Below are 21,808 nucleotides of genomic sequence, written 5' to 3'. Positions count from 1 at the left end.
TTATTGTATTTCGGGGGGCGATAGATGACAGCGCAGAAAATCGGGTTTGTATGACTCACCTCAAACGAGGTAAGCTCAAAGCTGGAGAACGAAGGCTGTAGAAAACACTGCTTACATTTAAAATCCTTTTTGTAAACAGTCACTGTGCCTCCACCTCTGCCTGACGTCCGTGGCGAGTTAAAATAGCAACAATCCGCAGGTAAAAGTTCAGATAGAGCACTGGACTCACCAACACTCAGCCACGTCTCAGTCACACACAGAAAATCCAGATCACGGGAACTGAAGAAGTCCCGAAGAATAAAAGTTTTGTTTAAAAGTGATCTGGCGTTCACCAGGCCAATCCTAGCGGGAGCTGGAGTTGGCGCTCGGGGTTCAGGAGGTCCAGAAACCCACCGCAGCGATCTCAGGTTCCGATAATGTTGACAGCGGAGGTTTAGCCTGGGAGGGCATGGGCAGCGAGGCCGAGGAGCATCATCATCAAAGCCGACCACAGGCACCAAACAGGCATCAACAGGATCCAAAAAGCGCCGAGACGCAAACAGCCTTGGCAAGAATCCATGCACTGGTCGGAAAACAGCAGGATAATTCGTTAGGTAAACCTTTAGCTTCACCAGGCGACCGCTCCGTTTACCCCGGCGACGATGACGCTTTCGCCGGGAAGGTAGCGTGGGAACCCGGTACAGGTAACCCGGGGTTTCAGATCGAAATGGGGGCAGGGGTTGCTGCCCACCAGCTCCAAAGGACACAATATTTTGGACCACAGGTTTGAGGTCCAATAGTGTCTGGCGATCATACCTCAGCAGAGACTTTGTTTTATGGATGACACAAATTAGAAATAACATAAACAGGAACAAACTTGGCAGTGACAGACGAGCAGCCACACACACCGGCGCCATCTTGCCACAAAATTTAAAGGTAAATTTATGTAAATTTAGGTAAATAATGTTAAAGGTATATTATTTCATTTCCAATAAAATAATGTTTTCAACACAAATAGCCGGGCTGAATATATTATCTGAATACAGTCTATAAGTAATCATATTACTTTAGCAGGCATTGGACTGCTAAAGTAACAGCTATGATAACGAATAACAATTTAATCCTTTTTACTGTAGATCCAGCATCAGTCATGGCTGAAACATTACTGTAGCAGGCTTTATGTCGCTGGTTCACCCAACACAACACAGAGGTGTTCAGTTTGTAGCAAATCCATTTTAATATTCCTTCAAATTTAAGCCATCACTTCACTTCACTCACACACACACACACACACACACACACACACACACACACACACACACACAAACATCATCTTGGTCCTGATATTCTGATGTTTTAAATTACAGGGGAGGCAGGCAAGATTAGCCAAATAACCCCTGCGTTAACCAGCCTCCCCCCACCACTGCCCCTGAACCGACTATACCCCCCACTGCCACAGTTACCTTTATATGAACTACCTGGTTATAATTTCCCTCTCCAAAAAACAAACAAACAGTGGGCTCTGTCTCTGTGCGAGGGATCTGGGTCTGTCTTAACAATTTCCTTCATCCTCTCTTCATTTCTTTTGCTGCTTTTCTAGGACAAAGTTGTGTTGTTCATGGTCTTTCATATCTTTATATAAGTTTGTAGGATTAACAAAGTAGAAAACTTCCTTCTAGCAGGCATCATTGTTTGTAGTGTTTCGATTTACAGCTGTAAAGTAGCTCCATATATTGTTCCAATTTCTCACTTACTGCAGCTTGCATGGTTTTGCTTAGTGCATCTGAGTCATATGACTGTAGGACAACTAAACACAACTGAGCAGGGAGGAGGGAGCGGACAAGAGTGTGCCTGCATGAGAGGGAAGCAGTTTGCACAGACATGTCTCCATTTTGATGATCAGTAGCAACATACTGAACTTATATAAGAAAAACAAACTAACGCATTGAGCCGATCACACTAGTAACAATTCAATGTCAGTACCAGCATTAAATCGATACTATCGATATTTGGATTGATCCACCCATCCCTACTGAACAGAACAATTTCAGTTTTGCAAAACCAACAACCTGCGGACGTAGAACTGTAGAAAAACAACATTTGTTTTGATTCTTGGCAGAACCATTCAGGTATCTTTTTTTTGCACTTTAAAAATGCATTCATGGATATGGTCCTCTGCATATGTCTTATTTAGTGAGTCAAAAATGCACAACAGTGGCGGTACAGATTAAAAGTTAACAATTTTAGTAATGCTGGTGCTGCTCTGACTTTCAGTGTGGGAAATCTGAGTTGAGAGGGTATTCTAGAAATTCTGACTTCTGATTTATTGAGGAACACAGCAGCAGCCACTCACACAAAGAAGCAATTCATATGTTAAACTCAGTTTAACACAGTAAACTGAACATGTCCATCACTACTGTGAAAGCGATCAGGACTCTTCTTTTGGGCTCTGCCCTCCAGACCGTCAAAAGGTATTTGTTTCAAGAACTGATCTATGAGTTACTTGTAAGAGCGTGAGACTGCTACAATGTCTGCAAAACAGACATCCGCACATGTGTGATGGCTTCTTTGTGTATGAGGCTGCAGGTGTCTGCGAGTTGTTGAATTTAAGTGAGTGGAACTTACCGTTATAAGTATACCATTGAAATATATAATACCATACATACATACATACATACCATACATAATACCATTGGAAAAAATGGTTTGGTTGTGATGATCTGTTTTTTGTCCTACTCCTACTCTCCATGAAGTGGTCTAGTAGATCTTTAAGAATGTTTATTTCTGAAGAATTGAGTGGTCAGTAGGTATGACCTGTTTCTAGTCTGTCTTTAACCTGGAGCCTAACCTGCTCCAGATCAGGTTATGTTCATAGCGTAAATTACCATGTCAATTTACCCCAGTAAGAAATGAACAACAATGAGCATTTATCAAATTTGAGGATAAAAAGTTAAAATTTTATTCATTAAAATGAATGGAGACAGATATAATATTGACAATTAGTCACCACATGTGATGTCCCAGAGCCAAAACCTATGATACTGCAATATATCATTTTTGTTTCATTACACAAATAAAAGTTTGTGCAATTTTTAGCCCTGTTTGCTGGTTATTGCACAGAATAACCACACAAACATATTTAGACAATTAGCCACAACATTAAACATAATATTTACATTGCTAGCTTCAAACAAAAAAGAATGCCGGCCGGCATTATAATATGTTAATAGTATCCTAATGTAAGTATAAACCAATATTACCTTATTATTGTGGGCTACTACCATAAGTCAGTATACAAAAGTTCTAATGCACAGATTTGACCATTTTGGTAAAATCTGGTTGTCATATTGTCGCCTATATATTGCTAAACTATTAGTAATGGGTTTTGCTTCATAGGCAAGATTTTGTTTCCACATTATCGTCTCCAGTTTCTGGTCAGCTACATAAAGTTCCATGTAATATTTCTTAGCTGTTAGCTATAACCTCTGTTGATGTAGAAGAACTACTTTGGTAGTATTTGAATATTGTAGTTTAATATTTTTGTAATTAAGTGTTCAGTCACTGTAATAAAATATTAAGCTCAACAGTGTTCAACACTGCACTGAGGTCTAGCAGAGTAAGCACAGAGTGCTTGGTTACTGACAAAGGACCTCACCAATACCACATTGTTACCAAGCTGTAATAGAAAGTGCTACCAATATTTTTTTATTCCTTTTGACTGAGGTATGCAAGACTCAGTCAGATCAGTGACAGGTAAAATAAAGAGAATTGATAACCGCTGTTGTGATACCCAGACAAAACCTGTTTGCAAAACTTTGCAGCTCTTGTTACTTTTGCTATGTAACACTTTTTGGCCTACAGTTAAACTGATTGACTGAAACTCAATTATATCCTTATCTACTACATTTTGTCTGTTTTGTCTTTGACTTCAGCCATGCGCTCCAGTCCAACCCCACCTCCTCTTTACCTGAGCCTCCTTCTCTTTCTCTCATGGAACTCCCCTGTTCTTTCCTGCAAGGCTGTAAACAACAGCAAGTGTGAGTCTGCTCCATTTGTACCAGGCCACAACCTGATTGGGGAGGGATTTGATGTCATCACCCTGCGCCGAAAAGGAGCCTACTTGATTGATGTAGCTACTTACCGCAAACCAGATGGCACCTGTACTCTCTGCACCAACCGCAATCAAAACAAAACTCTACAAAAAGTAAATAAATAAACAGTGATTACCATCAAACTATAGTAGACAGGTTATGTGCACATCTTAATCATGGTGTTCTGTTTTTTTATCTTCAGCTGCCGGCCTCTGTTGTCGACTGGCGTGCAATCAGCCAATGCAAAACCGATATCTCCAGCAGTGCACACACCACTGTTAGGTACAGTATAGTGTAGTATATTCGTTGCTGAAAGGACTTCATCACAGAGATCATTTTCATCTCATTATTTCACCTAGCCTGTCACAATACCAGTTAGCCATGACAGACACATATTTTTCTTAGATGTCTGGTTGGCACTTTGTCTCTCTCCATTAAAAGTAAACACCAACAAAATGAAAGACTATTAACTTCTTTGTGAGTAAACTTTAATATTCAAAAAAGGATCAAATGATATGTCCTCCACTGTAGAATAAAACAATAAAGATGGGTGAATTCTTGTTCTTGTGTTGACATCAACATTTTGAAATCTCATAGCAGTAGAAACAAAATAACTTCTAATGTGTTCTGTCCTACACTGCTTAGGAGAAGAAGCCTGCTGTTTACATTTCTGACCCTTCAAAATATTATGGAGAGGGTGACTAGTATTTTTTCTCCATACACCTTTCCACAATAATTCCCAGTGAATCCACAGTCCGGCCCATTAATAAGCCAGCCTTGTCCAGTAATATGTGCAGCCACATACTATTCTTACTTGCATTCCCATCACAGTGTAAAAAGGGGAGGGCAGTAAAATACGGGATACTGGCACCAACAGTCTGATAGAATAGAAACAGCGTCTCACTACATACACTGAATTTATATTTATTTGCTGGGGCACACTACAGAGACTCTCTAAATCCTTTAGGTGTCTTGGCTGTTACTTGGCAACGCCAAGATTCAGCTCCCTCCACATTTTCTACAGGACTGAGGTCTGGAGATTGGCTTGGCCATCACCTTAATGTTTCTTTTGCATGTTGGAAGACCCATCCATGACAAGCATTAAGTGTTGTGGCTGACAGAAAAGGGTTCTCGTCTGAGATTTTATGATTAAAAAAAAAAAATCCATTAGCTCCTCAATTTGGTGAAGTTACCATTTAGCAACAAAACATCCCCAAAACATAATGGTTCCCCACCGTGCTTGACTGTAAAATAATTTTAAAGAAATGAAACAAGTAAATAAAAAGTAATTCTTCTCCTTCAAATTGTGTCTACAGTTCACTACTTCACTCTTATACTGATCAGGACATCCACGACTGGAAGGTAGGAAACATCTTGCACTTACTGTTTGAAACAAAATTACTGTTTGAAACTACAAAATACTGTTACTGTAATTACTTGTTATTAAAACTAATAGAAATGCAAAATTTGTAAGCAACATTGCATGCTGATTCGTTCTTGTGAAATGTGCACTGAATCAAACAGACTGTAATAACGTAAAAACCTTAGTGTGCAAGTTCTAATCAAAAGGGCTGATTTGATTAGATTTTGGCTCTCTGTGTAAAGGTGATACAAATATGAATTCCTTGTCTCATTATTTAATTTAATATTTCCCATTTAATATTTTTGATCCCCAGAAAAAGTATTATATTCAAAGTAATTGAGTGAATGAATAATAAGACAGTATTTATTATATCTAATACTTTTATCTATTACTTTTATATTACATTGACTATTCTAAAAAACAAAAAATGGTAATGAAATTACATTTCGATTTATCAGGCTGGACTAAATATAAAGGCCATATCTACCAGCGTGGGGATTGGAGGAACACACTCCATGGCATATGCATTTGCTACAAAAAAGACCAAAGAGGACCACTACTCCTTCAGCACACACACGGTCACCTGTACTCATTATCGGTTAGCTGTGAAAATCCTGGCATTACCACATATACCACAAGTTTAGATTAACAATATATAATTTCAGTTTTTAATAATTTACTAATCAGTTTCTTTCTGTCTAGTTACCGGGTATCAAGCAGACCGACTCTTAGCTCTGAGTTCAGCAGGGATGTGGCCAGTTTGCCAAGTCGCTACAACTCCTCCACCAGAGCGCAGTACAACGAGATCATAGATACCTACGGCACACATTACATTCGCAAGGTTAAAACACAGAAACACTGTTAATTAGATTATTTCAGGAGTAAAAACACTTTTTTATTAAAACTTTGTGCTACATTACAGGTTCGTCTTGGTGGCCGTCTTAGACGAGTCACAGCTGTACGAACCTGTTTGTCCAGACTAAACGGATTCTCCTCAAATGAGGTACATGAAAAACAATTGGCTGCACACAGTCACCAGACTGCATATTTCTGCTCCATATGAATAAGAACATAAGGGATGCTAATTTTTTATTTTTTTTGCCAACAATTGAATAGCAACATCATTCTTATTACATTTGTATATGAATGCAAGGAGCTTATTCCCTTCCGAAAGATATTCTCTCAGTTGTTCTACTGACCAAAGTGAAGGAAATCATTGTACCTTATCTCTATAATTGTCTCACAGTCCATCAGGAGCTCTCTCTGCTGTGCTGAAAAACCTTTAGCTTCTGTCACTGCCATTTTCAACATCAACAACAACCATAAACACGACAGCTTTTAACACTTATTTTGCCAAAAGTGTTTGCTTATCTACCTTTACATGCATATCAACCTGAGTAACACCCCATACTTAATCCATAGGGTTCATTATGATGTCAGCTATAATAGCTTGAACTCTCCAGGTAAGGCTTTCCATAGGTTTTAGGAGTGTGTTCATGGGAATTTTTGATCATTCTTCAAGAAGCACATTTGTGAGGTCAGACACTGGTATTAGATGAGAACTCTCTGCTTTAATTCATTGCAAAGGTTCTGTCAGGTTGAGGTCAGGACTCTGTGTGAGCCAGTCAAGTTCCTCCACACCAAACTCACTCATCCATGTCTTTATGGATCTTGCTGTCTGCACTGGTGCTCAGTTATGTTGAAACAGGAAGGGACCATTCCCAAACTGTTCCCACAAAGTTCGAAGCATGCCTTATTGTACTGAAGCATCAAGAGTTCCTTTCACTGGGACTAAGGGGCCGAGCCCAACTCCTGAAAAACAACCCCACACCTAGGGATGGGAATTGTTAAGATTTTCACAATTCCAATTCCATTTTCGATTCTATTTAACAATTGATTCTTTATCGATTGTCTTATCGACTCTTATTTTTAAAAAAGGAGAACACTAAGGTCGATTAGCTTAGAACTTTGTTTTATATCTTCTCTTTGAACAAGATAGAAATTTAGGAGTAACATGGCCTTACAAACCCAACAGTGAGATCTTAAGAGATCCGCAGCCTACGGCTCTTCAATGGGGCGTCACAGGGTCCCCAGGAAAAAAAAATGTAAATGTAAAATAATAAAATTAATATTCTTCTGTAGCAATAACAAAGTATAACATAAATTATTCTGTAGCAATTACACAAGAATATCCAGTAATGTCAATGCCTACAATTAAACACATTCACTTACCGAAAATCGGAGGCATCTGCTGTGGCAAATGGGTGCAAGGCTTTTACCACAAACTTAGTCACTGCTCGGTGACATTCGTCTATCCTGGACTAAAAGGAGACGCTACCGGTAGACTGCAGCGAGAACTGCCAGCATTTGAGCCAGACTCTGTCTGTCTCTCTCATCATGGTCACCTAAATGCACAGTAATGGCAGGTTTTGTAATAAGGCAGATCGCGCTAACATAATATGAAATGTTAGTTGATTATTTACCTGCCGCATTAACGGGAGAGGCCGTGTAAATGTTACCGCTGCTGCTGGGTTGAGATTCACTAGTACGGAGCGCGATTAAAAACACGACATTCATATAAGGTTATCCCGTGTTTTGTGAGCAAATGCTTTTGCATATTCGTAGTGTTTCCTCCCTTGAATGAAATATCTACTTTGCAAGTATTGCAAGTTGCCCTGTTGTCATCTGTTCTCGTAAAGTATAACCTGCTGCTAAACTAATTTCCCCTTGTGGCACAAAAAAGAAATTAAATTGAAAACTTTTGAGCGTTTGAGCCACTTAGGCGCCATGTTTCCTGCCAAGTAAATGACACTCCACAACGTGGTGACGTCGAGGCAACTGGAATCGATAAGGGAATCATTTGCAAAAATGACAAACAATTCCAATTAATTGAAACAGTGGGAACCGGTTGTCAACAAGAACCGGTTTTCGATTCCCATCCCTACCCACACCACAATCCTCCCTCCACCAAACCTTCATGTCTTTCACAAATGTTTGTAGCATGCCTAGGTGCTTGATTTTATACACCTGTGAACACGGAAGTTATTGGAACACCTGAATTCAATGATTTGGATGGATTAGTGAATACAGTTGAACTCCGACTTATGAATACCCCATTTAACAAAAAATTCAAGTTACAAAGGCACTTAACAGCAATATTTCTGCCCGTGTAACGAAATCAGCTGGCTCTGATTGGCTGAGCCTACAATGCCAACAATGCCTTCCGAATCATGTGACAACCCCTTGCACTTCGCTGCTCCACTTGAACGATGTATTGTTGTTCTAGTTAGCAATTAGCCTATAGCTTATCGTTCAGCATCGCCTCACTCAAAACGCGCGATGGGTGCTTCGACTTACAAAAATTTTCGACTTACGAAAGACCCTCGGGAACGAATTAATTTTGTAAGTCGGGGTTCCAATGTACTTTTGGAAATGTAGTGTATTTTAGCCACTTCTGCATGAGAACTGTCAGCAGCTGGTTCTGTGACCCAGCAGTTTCAGTTGGTTTTCATCTCTTTTGTTATATTTTGAAGATAATGTGGAGGTTGGGATTATTATTAATTGGCTGTGAATTTTAGTTTAGTCCGTTTTACCCAGGCCTTCTGTGCTAGTTGTTTTGTATTTCTTGTCCACATGTTTCATGTTGTAAAGCCTGGGTTGTCATGTCTAAGTCTCGCTATGTTTCCTGTTTTATTTTGAAAGTCTCGTGTTTCTTTGTTCAATGTGCTTAGTTTTACTCTTCCCCTGTGATGTCGTTATGTTCCTTTGTGTCAGCTGTTTCCCCATGTGTTTCCACTTTCCCTGATCACCTCCTGTGTGTATTTAGTCTGTGTGTTTCCTTCAGTCTTTGTCAGGTTGTTCTGTGTTCTTTCTTTCATGTCATGTCAAGTTTCAGGTAGTTCATGATTCATGTTTATATTCATAGTTTCCTGCATGCACCTGTTCTGGTTCATGTTTTTGTCATAGTAATCATAGTTTAATTTCTCCAGTTTAGGTTCTAGTTTAGTTTTCGCCCCACTCGCCTTTGCTTTGTTTGCGTACTGTTCTTATTAGCCACAAGAAACGGCTCACGCTCCGTTTTAGTCTGCATTTGGATCCAGTGTTCTCTCTACACACAGTCAGCTCCCCACTGTCTGTGACAAGAACTTGCCTGACTAGTTCCACCTTGTGGCAAAGACTTTGGAACCCACATCCAACCGACTGCCGTTTGAAAATTGCTGAATTTACTTACATTTGACATTTTCTTCATTGTTATCTCTCCTTTCTCTTTTTTTCCAAGTTTGGTTTTCAAATTTCTCAACTTCCAGTGGGCATGAATAGTGTAAATCAGGTGAATGGTGATTTCACTCTTGCCTCCTCCTAGCCGAAACAGGCATCAGGATCAGGTAAAAAGAGAGAGAGAGAGAGAGAGAGAGAGAGAGAGAGAAACACCTGATGACCTTTTAAAGACTTAATGAATTACAAATTGCTTCTGCTTTACTTCTTTTGGAATAATATGAAGGGTATGGATCAGTATCTGTATCTGTACACATCATTTACAAGAAATCATGTGATGGTTAGCATTGCCAAAACTTTTTACAATTTTCAACACTGAATGTATGTATAAGTAATTTGTTTAATCTGCATATTAACAAATATCAACAAAGTAAATTAACAAACAGAAAATACAAAAAGACAAAGACCACAGAAAAATACGTTACCATACCAGGCACAGGGAAATTGACCACACTGTGTACCCTCTGGGAGGAAAGCCACAACTGGCCAAAACTGCACAAAGGTCCAGTGACTGAAGCTCAGTTCAATTTGATTTATATAGCACAGCAAAAGTTGTCTCAAGGAACTGTGTTTATTGTAAGGTAAAGAACCTTCAATAATACAGAGAGAACCAGAACAATGAGACATGAATACCTTTCTTTGTTTAAACAAAGGTTTCTTATTACATTTTAAATTGGCTCTACACCCTAGGATATTTTTAGGACATTTTAAATAACCCTTGAGTGACACACTTAGTTCACGAGTTCCATGACATGTAGGCCTAAAATCACAAGCGCTTCTCTTGGCATGTGTTCCTATTTAATGGAAATCCTGCATCTTATGTCTTCTCCTGCCTTCTAGTTACACTCCTGCCTGTCGATGGGTATCTCCATTGGCTTGGGAAAGTTGAATCCATCTGCTGTCCAAGGTTCTTGCAAAAACATCCTGGAAAACCGGGATGTTGCCACTAAGTACAACTCTGGTCTCCACCAACACTTTGCGGATGTGGTAGGAGGTAATGGGTGGTTGGGAGAGTTTTCACTTGCATATGATGACTCCCTGGGTTTTAAAAACTGGCTGAACAGCCTGAAGGATCATCCAGATGTTGCTTCCTACTTCATTCGCCCAATGTATCAGCTGATACCGAAAGGCACAAAGAAGTCAGGGATGAAGGCTGCCATAGAGCAGTACATAACAGACAGTGATGTGAGTCAATCACACAGCGAACGAAATTGTTGGCGGGGCAATCCTAATCTAGATTTCAACTGTTGTCCTCGACAAGCCTGGAGGGGGAAGCTAACTGTGGAAATCATCCGGGCCTGGAATCTGAAAGGAGATCATCTTGGCCCAACTGACAGGTGAGACGAGCATGGTTAGGGATTAGGATTTAGAGATTTCAAAAGATTTCTAAATCTCTAGAATTTAGAGATTTAGAAATCTGCAATATTACTCATCTTTGTGTCTTTCTCCTACTCACAGCTATGCTAAACTCTGGTACAGTTCCATCCATCATCAGACTGGCATGATCGAATCAGATTATCCCCAGTGGAATGCTTATTTTAATCTTGGACAGGTCAGTGAAACCTGACAACATATAAAGTCAAGGACCATATTGAAGGAATTTTAATACTGCAGGTTTGATGTACTGACTTCAATTAAATCCTATTTTTAATGCTATTTTCTCATAAAGGTGGACACACACAGTAATGTGTATGTTGAATTATGGGACAAGGATCTGTTCCATGATGATCTCCTGGGATCATGTTCCCGGCGTCCAACTCAGGGGACACGTATATTTTCCTGTTCAGCTAACAGTGGCAGCTATGAGTTCAAGACCATTCTGACCTGCGACTCACATCTCACAGGAGACTGGTGTCACCAATATACACCATCTCCATAATGAGAAATGCATTTTGGGGCTGCATGTCTTTCTTCTATAATCAATTGATTTTTTTGCAGATTATACTTTATTTCAATTTGTCAAATACATGTAACCATTTTGTTTACCTTTTCAAAAAAATAAAAAAGCACAGTAATGCTAAATTTTAAAAAATAAATAAATGTCCTAACACAACAAAATTTTTTACATTGTAATATTTGTTAAACAAATAAAGAATATTATATTTCTTGTCTAAGTGTAGGTAGGCCAAACACAAGTTGTGTTTGGCCTGCAGATAGCTAAGCTAAGATAGCTAAGCTAACTCTCCTGCCGTGTGGTTGGGTATAACTGTGTACTCTCAGTGGGTCTATACTTGAGTCGTGGGTAATATATGGCCTATGGTATTAAAGGGGATGTTAGTTTATTTCCCACCTGTGTTTATGTTGATGTACTCTGGAGTTATTGATGTGAACACTTTAGTAATGTAGTATTTTCTTTCTGTTCCTTTCAGAGACCACACACACACACACACACACACACACCACACACATACCCACACACCTAAGCCTGTTTGCAAAACCTGCTCCTCTGACAATCCCTGTTACCTTCAACTGTGTGATGTCAATACAAGAGTCTGCACTATCCTCGGTGTCTTCATTGTCTCCCTTCCGAACATTCATCCGGGCCTTGAGCAGTGTTCTGGTCGACACTCCGGGGAGTGGTAGTGGCAAATCGGAACTAGCACCTTACAGTCCTCCCAGTCCAAGCTATCTACCCAACATACTCAGAATAGGTTTTCACACTTAGTAGCTTCTTGTGGCTGCTCCCTTACTCACAAGGGGTTAATACAGCGTGTGGCAGATGTTTGATTTGGCAAATGTTTCCACCAGATTCTTTTCCTGATGCACCCCCTGAGGAGTTTGTGTCTTCTCCCCAAATTGTAAAATATTACACTATAAACCTACTAGTTTTTTGTTGTTGTTTTTTTTACTGAGTAACATAGCTTAATTGATTTGCAAATCAAGCAACGGCTTGGATAATGTTTTAAATTTTCATTACTCTTAAAAAAGCAAAAAGCAATTTAAAATCATTGCCACAAACTAAAACTAAATACATTTCCCAAGTGCCCAAGGGGATCATTGTAGCTTTCCCATGCTGGTCCACTTGATTGATCTTTATTATTTATTTATAACTTTTAAGTTATTAAACTGATATTTTCTCAGCCAAACGTTGTGTTACACCAGATACCCGTATTATTAACTTTAATTTGAATGTATAGGGGAAAAAATCATCCATCAATCAATCTATCCATCCATTAATCCATCAACATACCCTCTATCTGTTAAATTTACTAAATCAACATTGTCATATCAAACCTTTTGGAATAGCATTCTGGATCCTATGTTTAAATGTGCACGCCACATCAGATGTTCTGTAAACCACTGCAAACAATGCAGTGTAGTTTTTTCATAACTTTCAGCTTTCAGGTTTGTTTCTGGGGAACCACCTCCCAGTTTTTAAGATTAGGCTTACAGTTGGGGCTGCATTAGCTGCTCCTCCCTTGTTACACTGCAATAGGCCGGGGCTGCTCGAGGCCAGGCACGTGCAGAGGGGGCGAAAGGGGCTTGAGCACCTGCCCCTTTCTTGATGTGTGCCCCAAGTGCCTTTTTCTTAGGGGTTAGGGTTAGAGAACATTCACATGATGGGGTGAGCAACCATTGTCCAAAACACAGCGATGAAGACAGAGTGGAACAAGTTTGAAGGAAGAATAAATAGCTTCTGACCCTCCAGGTAATTGCGAACAGATAAACTTAAAAAACATATATGTGAAGCATACAGTAGGTCTGTGTAATGGTTTATTGGGTAGAAACAGGTTCTATACCAATGGTGTTTTAGACAATTATATTTGGCCCATGAGACAATTTCTTATGTCAATTATTAATGGCTCGTGGTACGTGGGAGCCAAATCTTTATCCCTGCTGAGAATCTATACAGTGTTGGAGTTTGTTTTGATGGGCACACCAGGGTGCCCAATCAGATGAAAGGAATAAAAATAGGGTCAAAATTCGTACTTGTAACTTGAAGCTTGAGTGCAGAGTTTCACACGTATGTTTTGGCTAAGTCCACACACAAATCTTTTTTAAAGACACACAAATTCTTTTTACACATACAAATCCTGATTTACAAGTACAAAATATTTATGACCACAATTTGAGCCCATAGGTTTCTTTTGTAGAGTTTATAGAATTCCGACATGATTATATTGCTTTATTCTAGCATTACACAATTCTGCTATTCCAACTTAATGTACTTGAGTTGGACCAACTTAATTATTTAATGATGAATAACCCTTTTTTTGCAGTTAAGTCCAACTTTATTTAATTGAGTTGATCCAACCCATTCAAATTATTTTAGTCCAACAAAAATATTTAATCCTAGAAAGCCATTTATTAACATGGAAATCCTTTCCATGATTTTTTTTAAATTAATTTAAAGAGATATTTTTTGGAGTCATTAAACAAAGTCTAGTCTGGTTAACATAATAACTGATTACAAGGCTTGATACAGATTTTTATTTATATTTTTGTCCTTGATATGTTAAACCAATATAAATAGCAATACTTTTTCTTTCCTTTTCTGCATCTTATAACACGAGTGATTTTCCTGTGGTTTGAAATCTTATGTGGTTCGTGAAGTCCAGGCTACTAACCACTCTTTCTAGATTATATCATCTCATATTAAAGTGGCTGAATTTCATGCAGATCCTACACAATATAATGATGTTCACCATATAAACAGTTGTTTTGTTTAAATTACAAGTTATAAATGTAACAACCACCCAATCTTATTTTTTGAGTGCTTTATTCAAAGCACACAAGGTTTTCAGTTTGGCACCAGTGTTTTTGAGACTGCTCACTTTACTTTACTGCTTTCTACATTATACTGAAAACATCAAATATATGAAGCAAGATATGGGGGATTATGTAGCAAAGAGAAAAAAGATAAATAACTCTAAATATATCTTATATTTTAGATTCCTCAAAGTAACCACATTTTGCTTTGTTGACAGCGCTGCAAACCCTTGGTCTTTTGTCAATGAGCATTATGATGTAGCCACCTGAACTGGTTTTCACTTTCACAGGTGTGCCTGGCAGTACACAGCTGACAGCCCTATTTGACAAATGTTAGACTTAATATTATGGCAAGAACCAATCAGCTAAGTGAATAAAAGTGACAGTCCATCATTTCTTGAAGAACTAAAGGTCAGTTAATCTGGAAAATTCTAAAAATTTTCAATGTGTCCCCAAGTGCAGTCGCAAAACCCATCAAGTGCTATGACAAAACTGGATCACATAAGGACCACCCAAGGAAAGGAAGACCAAGAGTCACCTCTGCTGGACAGGATAAATTCACGCGAGTCTCAGAGATTGCAAGTTAACAGCACCTCAGATTAGAGCCCAGATAAATGCCACACAGGGTTCCAGTAACAGACACATCTCTACATCCACTGTTTAGAGGAGACTCGCGATAACACAAATCAGGTGTTATGGTCAAATAGTTGCTAAGAAACTACTACTAAGGAAAAACAACAAGTAGAAGAGATTTGTTTGGGCCAAGAAATACAAGGAATGGACATTAGACCACTGGAAAACTGTGCTTTGTTCTTATGAGTCCAAATCTGAGATCTTTGGTTCCACCCCTTCTCTTTGTATGACAAAGAAAAGGTGAACTCTACATGCATGGTTCCCACCGTGAAGCATGGAGGAGGAGGTGTGACTGTGTGGGGGTGCTTTCCTGGTGACACTGTTGGGGAGTTGAACAGTGGCACACTGAACCAATTGAAGGCACACTGAACGAGCATGGGTACCACAGCATCTCATTCGGTTTAGGTTTAATTGAACCCTCATTTATTTTTCAACACCCAAATACACCTCCAGGCTGAGCAAGGGCTATTTGACCAAGAAGGACTGATGGAGTGGGAACTTGTTGGAAAACCATTTCTGGTTGACATAGCATACATTTTCACTGCTATGCAGATGACACCCAGCTCTATCTGTCCATGAAGCCAGATAACACACACCAATTAGTTAAACTGCAGGAATGTCTTAAAGACATAAAGACTTGGATGGCCACTAACTTTCTGCTTCTTAACTCAGATAAAACTGAGGTCATTGTACTCGGCGCTGAAAAGCTTAGAAATATGGTATCTAACCAGATTCTTACTCTGGATGGCATTACCTTGGCCTCCAGTAACACTGTGAGGAACCTTGGAGTCATTTTTGACCAGGATATGTCCTTCAACGCACATATTAAACAAATATGTAAGACTGCGTTCTTCCATTTGCGCAACATCTCTAAAATTAGAAATATCCTGTCTCAGAGTGACGCTGAAAAACTAGTTCATGCATTTATTACTTCCAGGCTGGACTACTGCAATTCATTATTATCAGGATGTCCAAAAAACTCACTGAAAAGCCTTCAGTTAATCCAAAATGCTGCAGCAAGAGTACTGACAGGGACTAGAAGGAGAGAGCATATTTCTCCTGTTTTGGCTTCCCTTCATTGGCTTCCTGTTAAATCCAGAATTGAATTCAAAATCCTGCTCCTCACATACAAGGTCTTAAATAATCAGGCCCCATCTTATCTTAATGACCTTGTAGTACCATATCACCCTATTAGAGCACTTCGCTCCCGCTCTGCAGGCCTACTTGTTGTTCCTAGAGTATTTAAAAGTAGAATGGGAGGGAGAGCCTTCAGTTTTCAGGCCCCTCTTCTGTGGAACCAGCTTCCAGTTTGGATTCAGGAGACAGACACTATCTCTACTTTTAAGATTAGGCTTAAAACCTTCCTTTTTGCTAAAGCATATAGTTAGGGCTGGACCAGGTGACCCTGAATCCTCCCTTAGTTATGCTGCAATAGATGTAGGCTGCCGGGGGATTCCCATGATGCATTGAGTTTTTCCTTTCCAGTCACCTTTCTCACTCACTATGTATTAACTGACCTCTCTGTATTGAATCGTATCTGTTATTAATCTCTGTCTCTCTTCCACAGCATGTCTTTATCCTGTCTTCCTTCTCTCACCCCAACCGGTCGCAGCAGATGGCCGCCCCTCCCTGAGCCTGGTTCTGCCGGAGGTTTCTTCCTGTTAAAAGGGAGTTTTTCCTTCCCACTGTCGCCAAAGTGCTTGCTCATAGGGGGTCATATGATTGTTGGGCTTTTCTCTGTATCTATGAAGCGCCTTGAGGCGACATTTGTTGTGATTTGGCGCTATATAAATAAAATTGAATTGAATTGAATTGAATTGGTGACTAACACATCCACAGTCTGACTAACTCTCTCCAAAAAGGAGAATGTCAACCAAGGGCGTAGATTTGGCATGGACGGAAGGGACATGTCCCCAACAATATCCAGCGATTACTGAATTATCCCCACCAATAATTTGATCGCTTAGAGTAAAGAAAAACAAACCTGATAGAAAGAAAAAAAATGATCTGTCAACGTCTCGTTCACCTAGCGGTGCAGAAAGAGTTAAATTACGTTCTCTACTGGAGTCCTACCTCATGTGACAAATATGGCCAATGTGATTGGTTGTGGCTTTCAGGGAGCTCTGTTTAGTTTTAGCAGCGGCAAGCCTGCACTGCGAGGACCTGCAAGGAGGAGAGGAGGATGGCAGCAAAAAGGAAGAACCTGGATATAAGCAAATATTTTTCAAAGAAACCTGTAAGTCGCTTAAAGTCAAGTTCACTAATAAAGTTACAGGCTATGCTAGGCTTTGGCCCACATCAGTCTAAAATTGTATGTAACCATGAACGTTTTTTGGAAACTCTCTGCACAACAGGCAGCACTATTAGTTATCTCAGTCTCCCAGAGTAGCATTTCTAATTTTGATTGAAACTGTCAGAAAAAATGGCAGCCTCGAGCAAGCCAGGATATTAGTTTACAGAGGCTGTTAAAATTATATGTCTTAAAATGTTGGTGACAATAATTTCATCCTAGTGGCACTGACATATTCATAGGGTGATACAAGATCACAGGTGAAGTTGGATGATGACTTGGTGGTTCATTACTGTATTTGAAGCACATGTGTGACTGCATGTATTTGGAATGTCTCGCTGTTATTTATCAGGTGACAGAGGCAGCTCTGCCATGTTGTAGCTCAGACAGAGGTGAAGAGGCAAGGTCACAGGTGATGACTGATGATTTGGTGCTATAGATTAACTAGTATTTATTATCATGACAGTTGTTAGGCTGCTGATGTAAATTGATTCATTAGTGTATATTTGGCAAAGAATCTGATTGTCTCACTTTTTATATGGCACGAATCAATGTGTTATTTTATCAGGTGGCAATATGTCCTAATGCAATCAGTTGTATTATATACAATAGGATAAAAATAGAATACAAATGTTATATACAACTGAGTAAAAATACAACTTTGTCAGAAAAGGGTATTGCACTTAGTCTTATTGCACAGTGTGGGTTTGTGTGGGTTTGATCAGCTACAAAAGTCTTTGTTGTGGAGTCTGACAGCAGTGGGGAGGAAAGACCTGCGAAATCTCTCCGTCCCACATTTAAGTCCTTAAAGTCATATTCTTTTATTGTCATGACTGTATTTTGTATGATACCTGATTTATATGGAATATGGCTGAAGTAAACTAAAGTCTAAAATACTTAGTCAGTCATTTGTTTAATAGTAATTTAACATTATATAATTCACATATAAAACTATGAATTGTAATTTTAAATGGTTTAAAAAATGTAGAATAGCATATGTAGGCAAGTATATTTCTCCCTTTTTTTTTATCAAGAAGCAAAGCCAAAAAGGAAAAAAAAGAAAGAAACAGGGCAGAGTTAGGTGGTTGAAACAACTGTCCCCACCAATGCCAATGCCAAAACCAAATCTACGCCCTTGATGTCAACAGTGTGCAAAGCAGTGATGAAAGCAAATGTGTGTATCTTGAAGATTCTAAAATATATATTTTTTGTTTACTACATCATTCCATATGTGTTCATTCATAGTTCTGAAGCTTTGGTGAGAATCTACAATGTAAATAGTCATAAAAAAAGAAAAACTATTAAATGAGAAGGTATGTTCAAATATTTAACTGATAGCGTATATAAAAAATGCTGATGTTATGCAATGGGATTGTGTACTCGCATAAAAAAGATTTGATCTCGCTTTTTTTTTTTTGTGTCACGGTGTTCAAAAAACATAGCATGATAGAGCAGGTACCCATGAAACAACCATATTTGCTCCATATTTTCTATCCTTTCTAATGATAAGGGCAGCATGTATGAGATAAATAGAACTGGTCCTAGCACAGATCCCTGTGGAACTCCATAATTAAACTCAGTGTGTAAAGATAACTCTCCATTTAATAAATAATAATAACTGTAATAAAATATTATGGTCAACAGCATCAATTGCTGCTCTGAGGTCTAGCAGGACAAGCACAGAGGCCACAATGGTCATTGTAATTAACTTTCCGGTGTCCCAATTATTGTTCTAAAGGGATGAACAAAATGTTGTGGGAATGTACCCCAAAAACAAAAACCTTTATTTTCACTAGTGATTTTAAAATTTCAATATGAATCAAAGCTGAAAACTGATTGGATTAATGTCTGGTGATCTTTTCTGTCTTTCTTCAATTTTGTAACACTGAACATATTAAAGGATGAATTAAGGCTGATTGGGACATAAGGTTCACTGGAACCGTTTAAATTAGACACACTTGTACTGTTTTCATCATATTATTGCTTCCATCACTGGTTTGTTCAATATAATAACTATATCAGATGAGAAATTAAACCCTGTGTAGTTTAAAACTTGAATTTACTCTGATGCACGAGATGTTTTAATCTTGTCAACAAAATCATTAACATCTTAATCCACGATTTACCATCTTGTAAAAATGTTTTCTCTGGTTCTGTTGCACATCTCCCCTGACACTCTCCTCTTCACCTCTCCTGTGCACCCGACCTGACTCTATGCACCCATGTCTCCCTAAACTGGTGTGTCCAAATCTCTTGAACAATGTTGTGAACTTCACATGAAGTTTGTCGTCACAAAATCAAACTGATGCTGATGTTGCAGCTTTAAGGCAGGGATGACTCCGGGAGTTGCTTTCTCACTGCATTTGCTTTATTTCACAATCAGATCGATAACAAAAACATACAGCAGCTCCTCTCCAACTCCTAGCCCTTCGCTGTGGTGGAAAAAAGAACGACTCCAAAACCCCTTCATGGAACATACGTACAAAAGAGTTTTCCTGACACACCAATGGGGCATTCAATGACATCTTGTAAATATGACTACTCTGGCAGAATAACAGTTCAAATGACAAATACACCAGAACAAACAAGCAAACAAAAAAAAGAAGTGTGGGGTACCTTTGAACCAATGAACAAAGTATAACAATTTATACTTTTTAACATAACCCGACCCCGTCAATATGTGTATCTCTCACACTGATCTCTTGAATGAAAAATAAACACTTACGAGACACAGTGACAGCATGTAGTCGGGTAACAAAGTGAGGGAAGGTAGTCAGAACTGAGGGGATATAATTACCAGAAGGCAACACTGTAGACATAGAGCACAGTTACAAGTACCTGGGGATCCCACAGGCAAATGGGAACCATGAAGAGGCCGCTAGGAAAGCTGCAACCACCAAGTACCTGCAGAGGATCAGGCAAGTCCTGAGGAGTCAGTTGAATGGTAAGAACAAGATCCAGGCTATGAATATCTACACCCTGCCTGTGATCAGGTACCGTGCTGGGATAATAAGCTGGCCAAAGGAGCAGATAGAAGCCACTGACATCAATCCAAGGAAGTTCCTTACCACGCATAGAGGGTTTCACCCCAAGTCGGGCAACCTGAGGCTGTACGCTAAGCAGAAGGAGGGAGGCTGGGGACTGGTGAGTCTCAGTACCACAGTCCAGGGTGAGACAACGAAAATCCACGAATACCTCAGGAAGATGGCCCACACCGACCGCGTGCTCAGTGAATACCTCAGCCGGCAGAAACCCAAGAAAGAGGAGGAACCATCATGGAAGGACAGGCATGGTACCACCGGCAGATACAGGAAGTGTCTGACATCCAGAAGTCCTACCAGTGGCTGGACAAAGCTGGACTGAAAGACAGCACGGAGGCACTAATCATGGCAGCACAGGAACAAGCTCTGAGCACAAGATTAATCGAGGCTGGGGTCTATCACGCATGCATACATGGAACGCAACAACTAAGTAGCTGGCATAGTATACACAAACATCTGTGCTGAGTATGAACTGGAAGTCCCAATGTCAAAATAGGAGACTCCTCCTAGGGTGGTCAAGAATGGCCGAGCTAAGATCCTCTGGGATTTCCAGATACAGACAAAATAGTGGTAGCTAACCAACCGGACATAGTGGTAGACAAACAGAAGAAGACGGCCGTAGTGATAGATGTAGCGATACCGAATGAAAGTAAGATCAGGAATAAGGAACACAAGAAGTTAGAGAACTATCAAGGGCTCAGAGAAGAAGCTCGAGAAGATGTGCAGGGTGAAGGTGACGGTGGTCCCAGTGGTAATCGGAACACTAGCTGCAGTGACTCCCAAGCTAGGCGAGTGGCTCCAGCAGATCCCAGGAACAATATCCGAGTTCTCTGTCCAGAAGAATGCAGTCCTAGGAACAGCAAAGATACTGCGCAGGACCCTCAAGCTCCCAGGATATATATATATTTGCTTGTTTAAGGTCTCCCTGGAAAACGTATACTGTCATTTATAAAATTTGTGAATATGAAAGAAGGATAATGATAGCACCAAGATTGGAAATGTATTTTGAAATTTGCTTCATCAAACAATCCTTTATTGGCAGCAGTCACATCCTTGCAGACTTTCATTCAGATGGTCTGACTGATTTAAACGAGATGTTTCTGGGGTTTTTTATTATTATTTCTCTCCAGTGACATCACGTGCTTACTGGGATTCTCTCTATAAAACTGTATTTCTTTACCTTACACTTTAAAGTGCTTTGACATGATTATTGTTGTTGGCATTGTATGAATAAAACAAAACTGTGTCCAGTGTGATTGTTATTGTTTTTGATTGTTTGTTTTTAAATGTGTGGAAATTTCTCCTGTATAATGTGGTGCTGTGTTTCGGATCACTATCTTGTAGAAAGCAACCGTTTCTTAACAAGTCAGTCCACGGGGGGTGTCATGGTGTTATAAAATCGGGGAGGAAGCTAATGTGTTTAATT

At 39.5% G+C, this 21,808-nt stretch overlaps 1 protein-coding gene across 1 annotated transcript; it reads left to right on the top strand.

Moving 5' to 3' along the window:
* Window positions 1-3,705: 3,705 nt before the first annotated feature.
* On the top strand, window positions 3,706-12,680 carry LOC146517266 (perforin-1-like). The gene is made up of 9 exons (XM_085161446.1): window positions 3,706-4,183; window positions 4,273-4,352; window positions 5,387-5,432; window positions 5,892-6,031; window positions 6,136-6,274; window positions 6,356-6,436; window positions 10,549-11,045; window positions 11,167-11,260; window positions 11,378-12,680. The coding sequence occupies exons 1-9, from the start codon at window positions 3,914-3,916 to the stop codon at window positions 11,585-11,587; spliced, it is 1,557 nt and encodes a 518-aa protein (XP_085017572.1). The 5' UTR covers window positions 3,706-3,913; the 3' UTR covers window positions 11,588-12,680.
* Window positions 12,681-21,808: the final 9,128 nt, after the last annotated feature.

This window comes from Neolamprologus multifasciatus, chromosome 6 (assembly GCF_963576455.1).
Source record: "Neolamprologus multifasciatus chromosome 6, fNeoMul1.2, whole genome shotgun sequence".
NCBI classification, from domain to species: Eukaryota; Metazoa; Chordata; class Actinopteri; order Cichliformes; family Cichlidae; genus Neolamprologus; species Neolamprologus multifasciatus.
Note: the sequence above shows the minus strand (reverse complement) of the source record. Positions and strands in the feature narration are given on the sequence as shown.

Excerpts from the sequence above, each read along its gene's own strand:
- LOC146517266 (XM_085161446.1), top strand. The coding sequence starts at position 3,914 with ATGCGCTCCAGTCCAACCCCACCTCCTCTTTACCTGAGCCTCCTTCTC. Across the intron at positions 4,184-4,272 it reads AAAACAAAACTCTACAAAAA|CTGCCGGCCTCTGTTGTCGA; the intron begins GTAAATAAATAA and ends TTTTATCTTCAG. Across the intron at positions 11,261-11,377 it reads CTTATTTTAATCTTGGACAG|GTGGACACACACAGTAATGT; the intron begins GTCAGTGAAACC and ends TTTCTCATAAAG.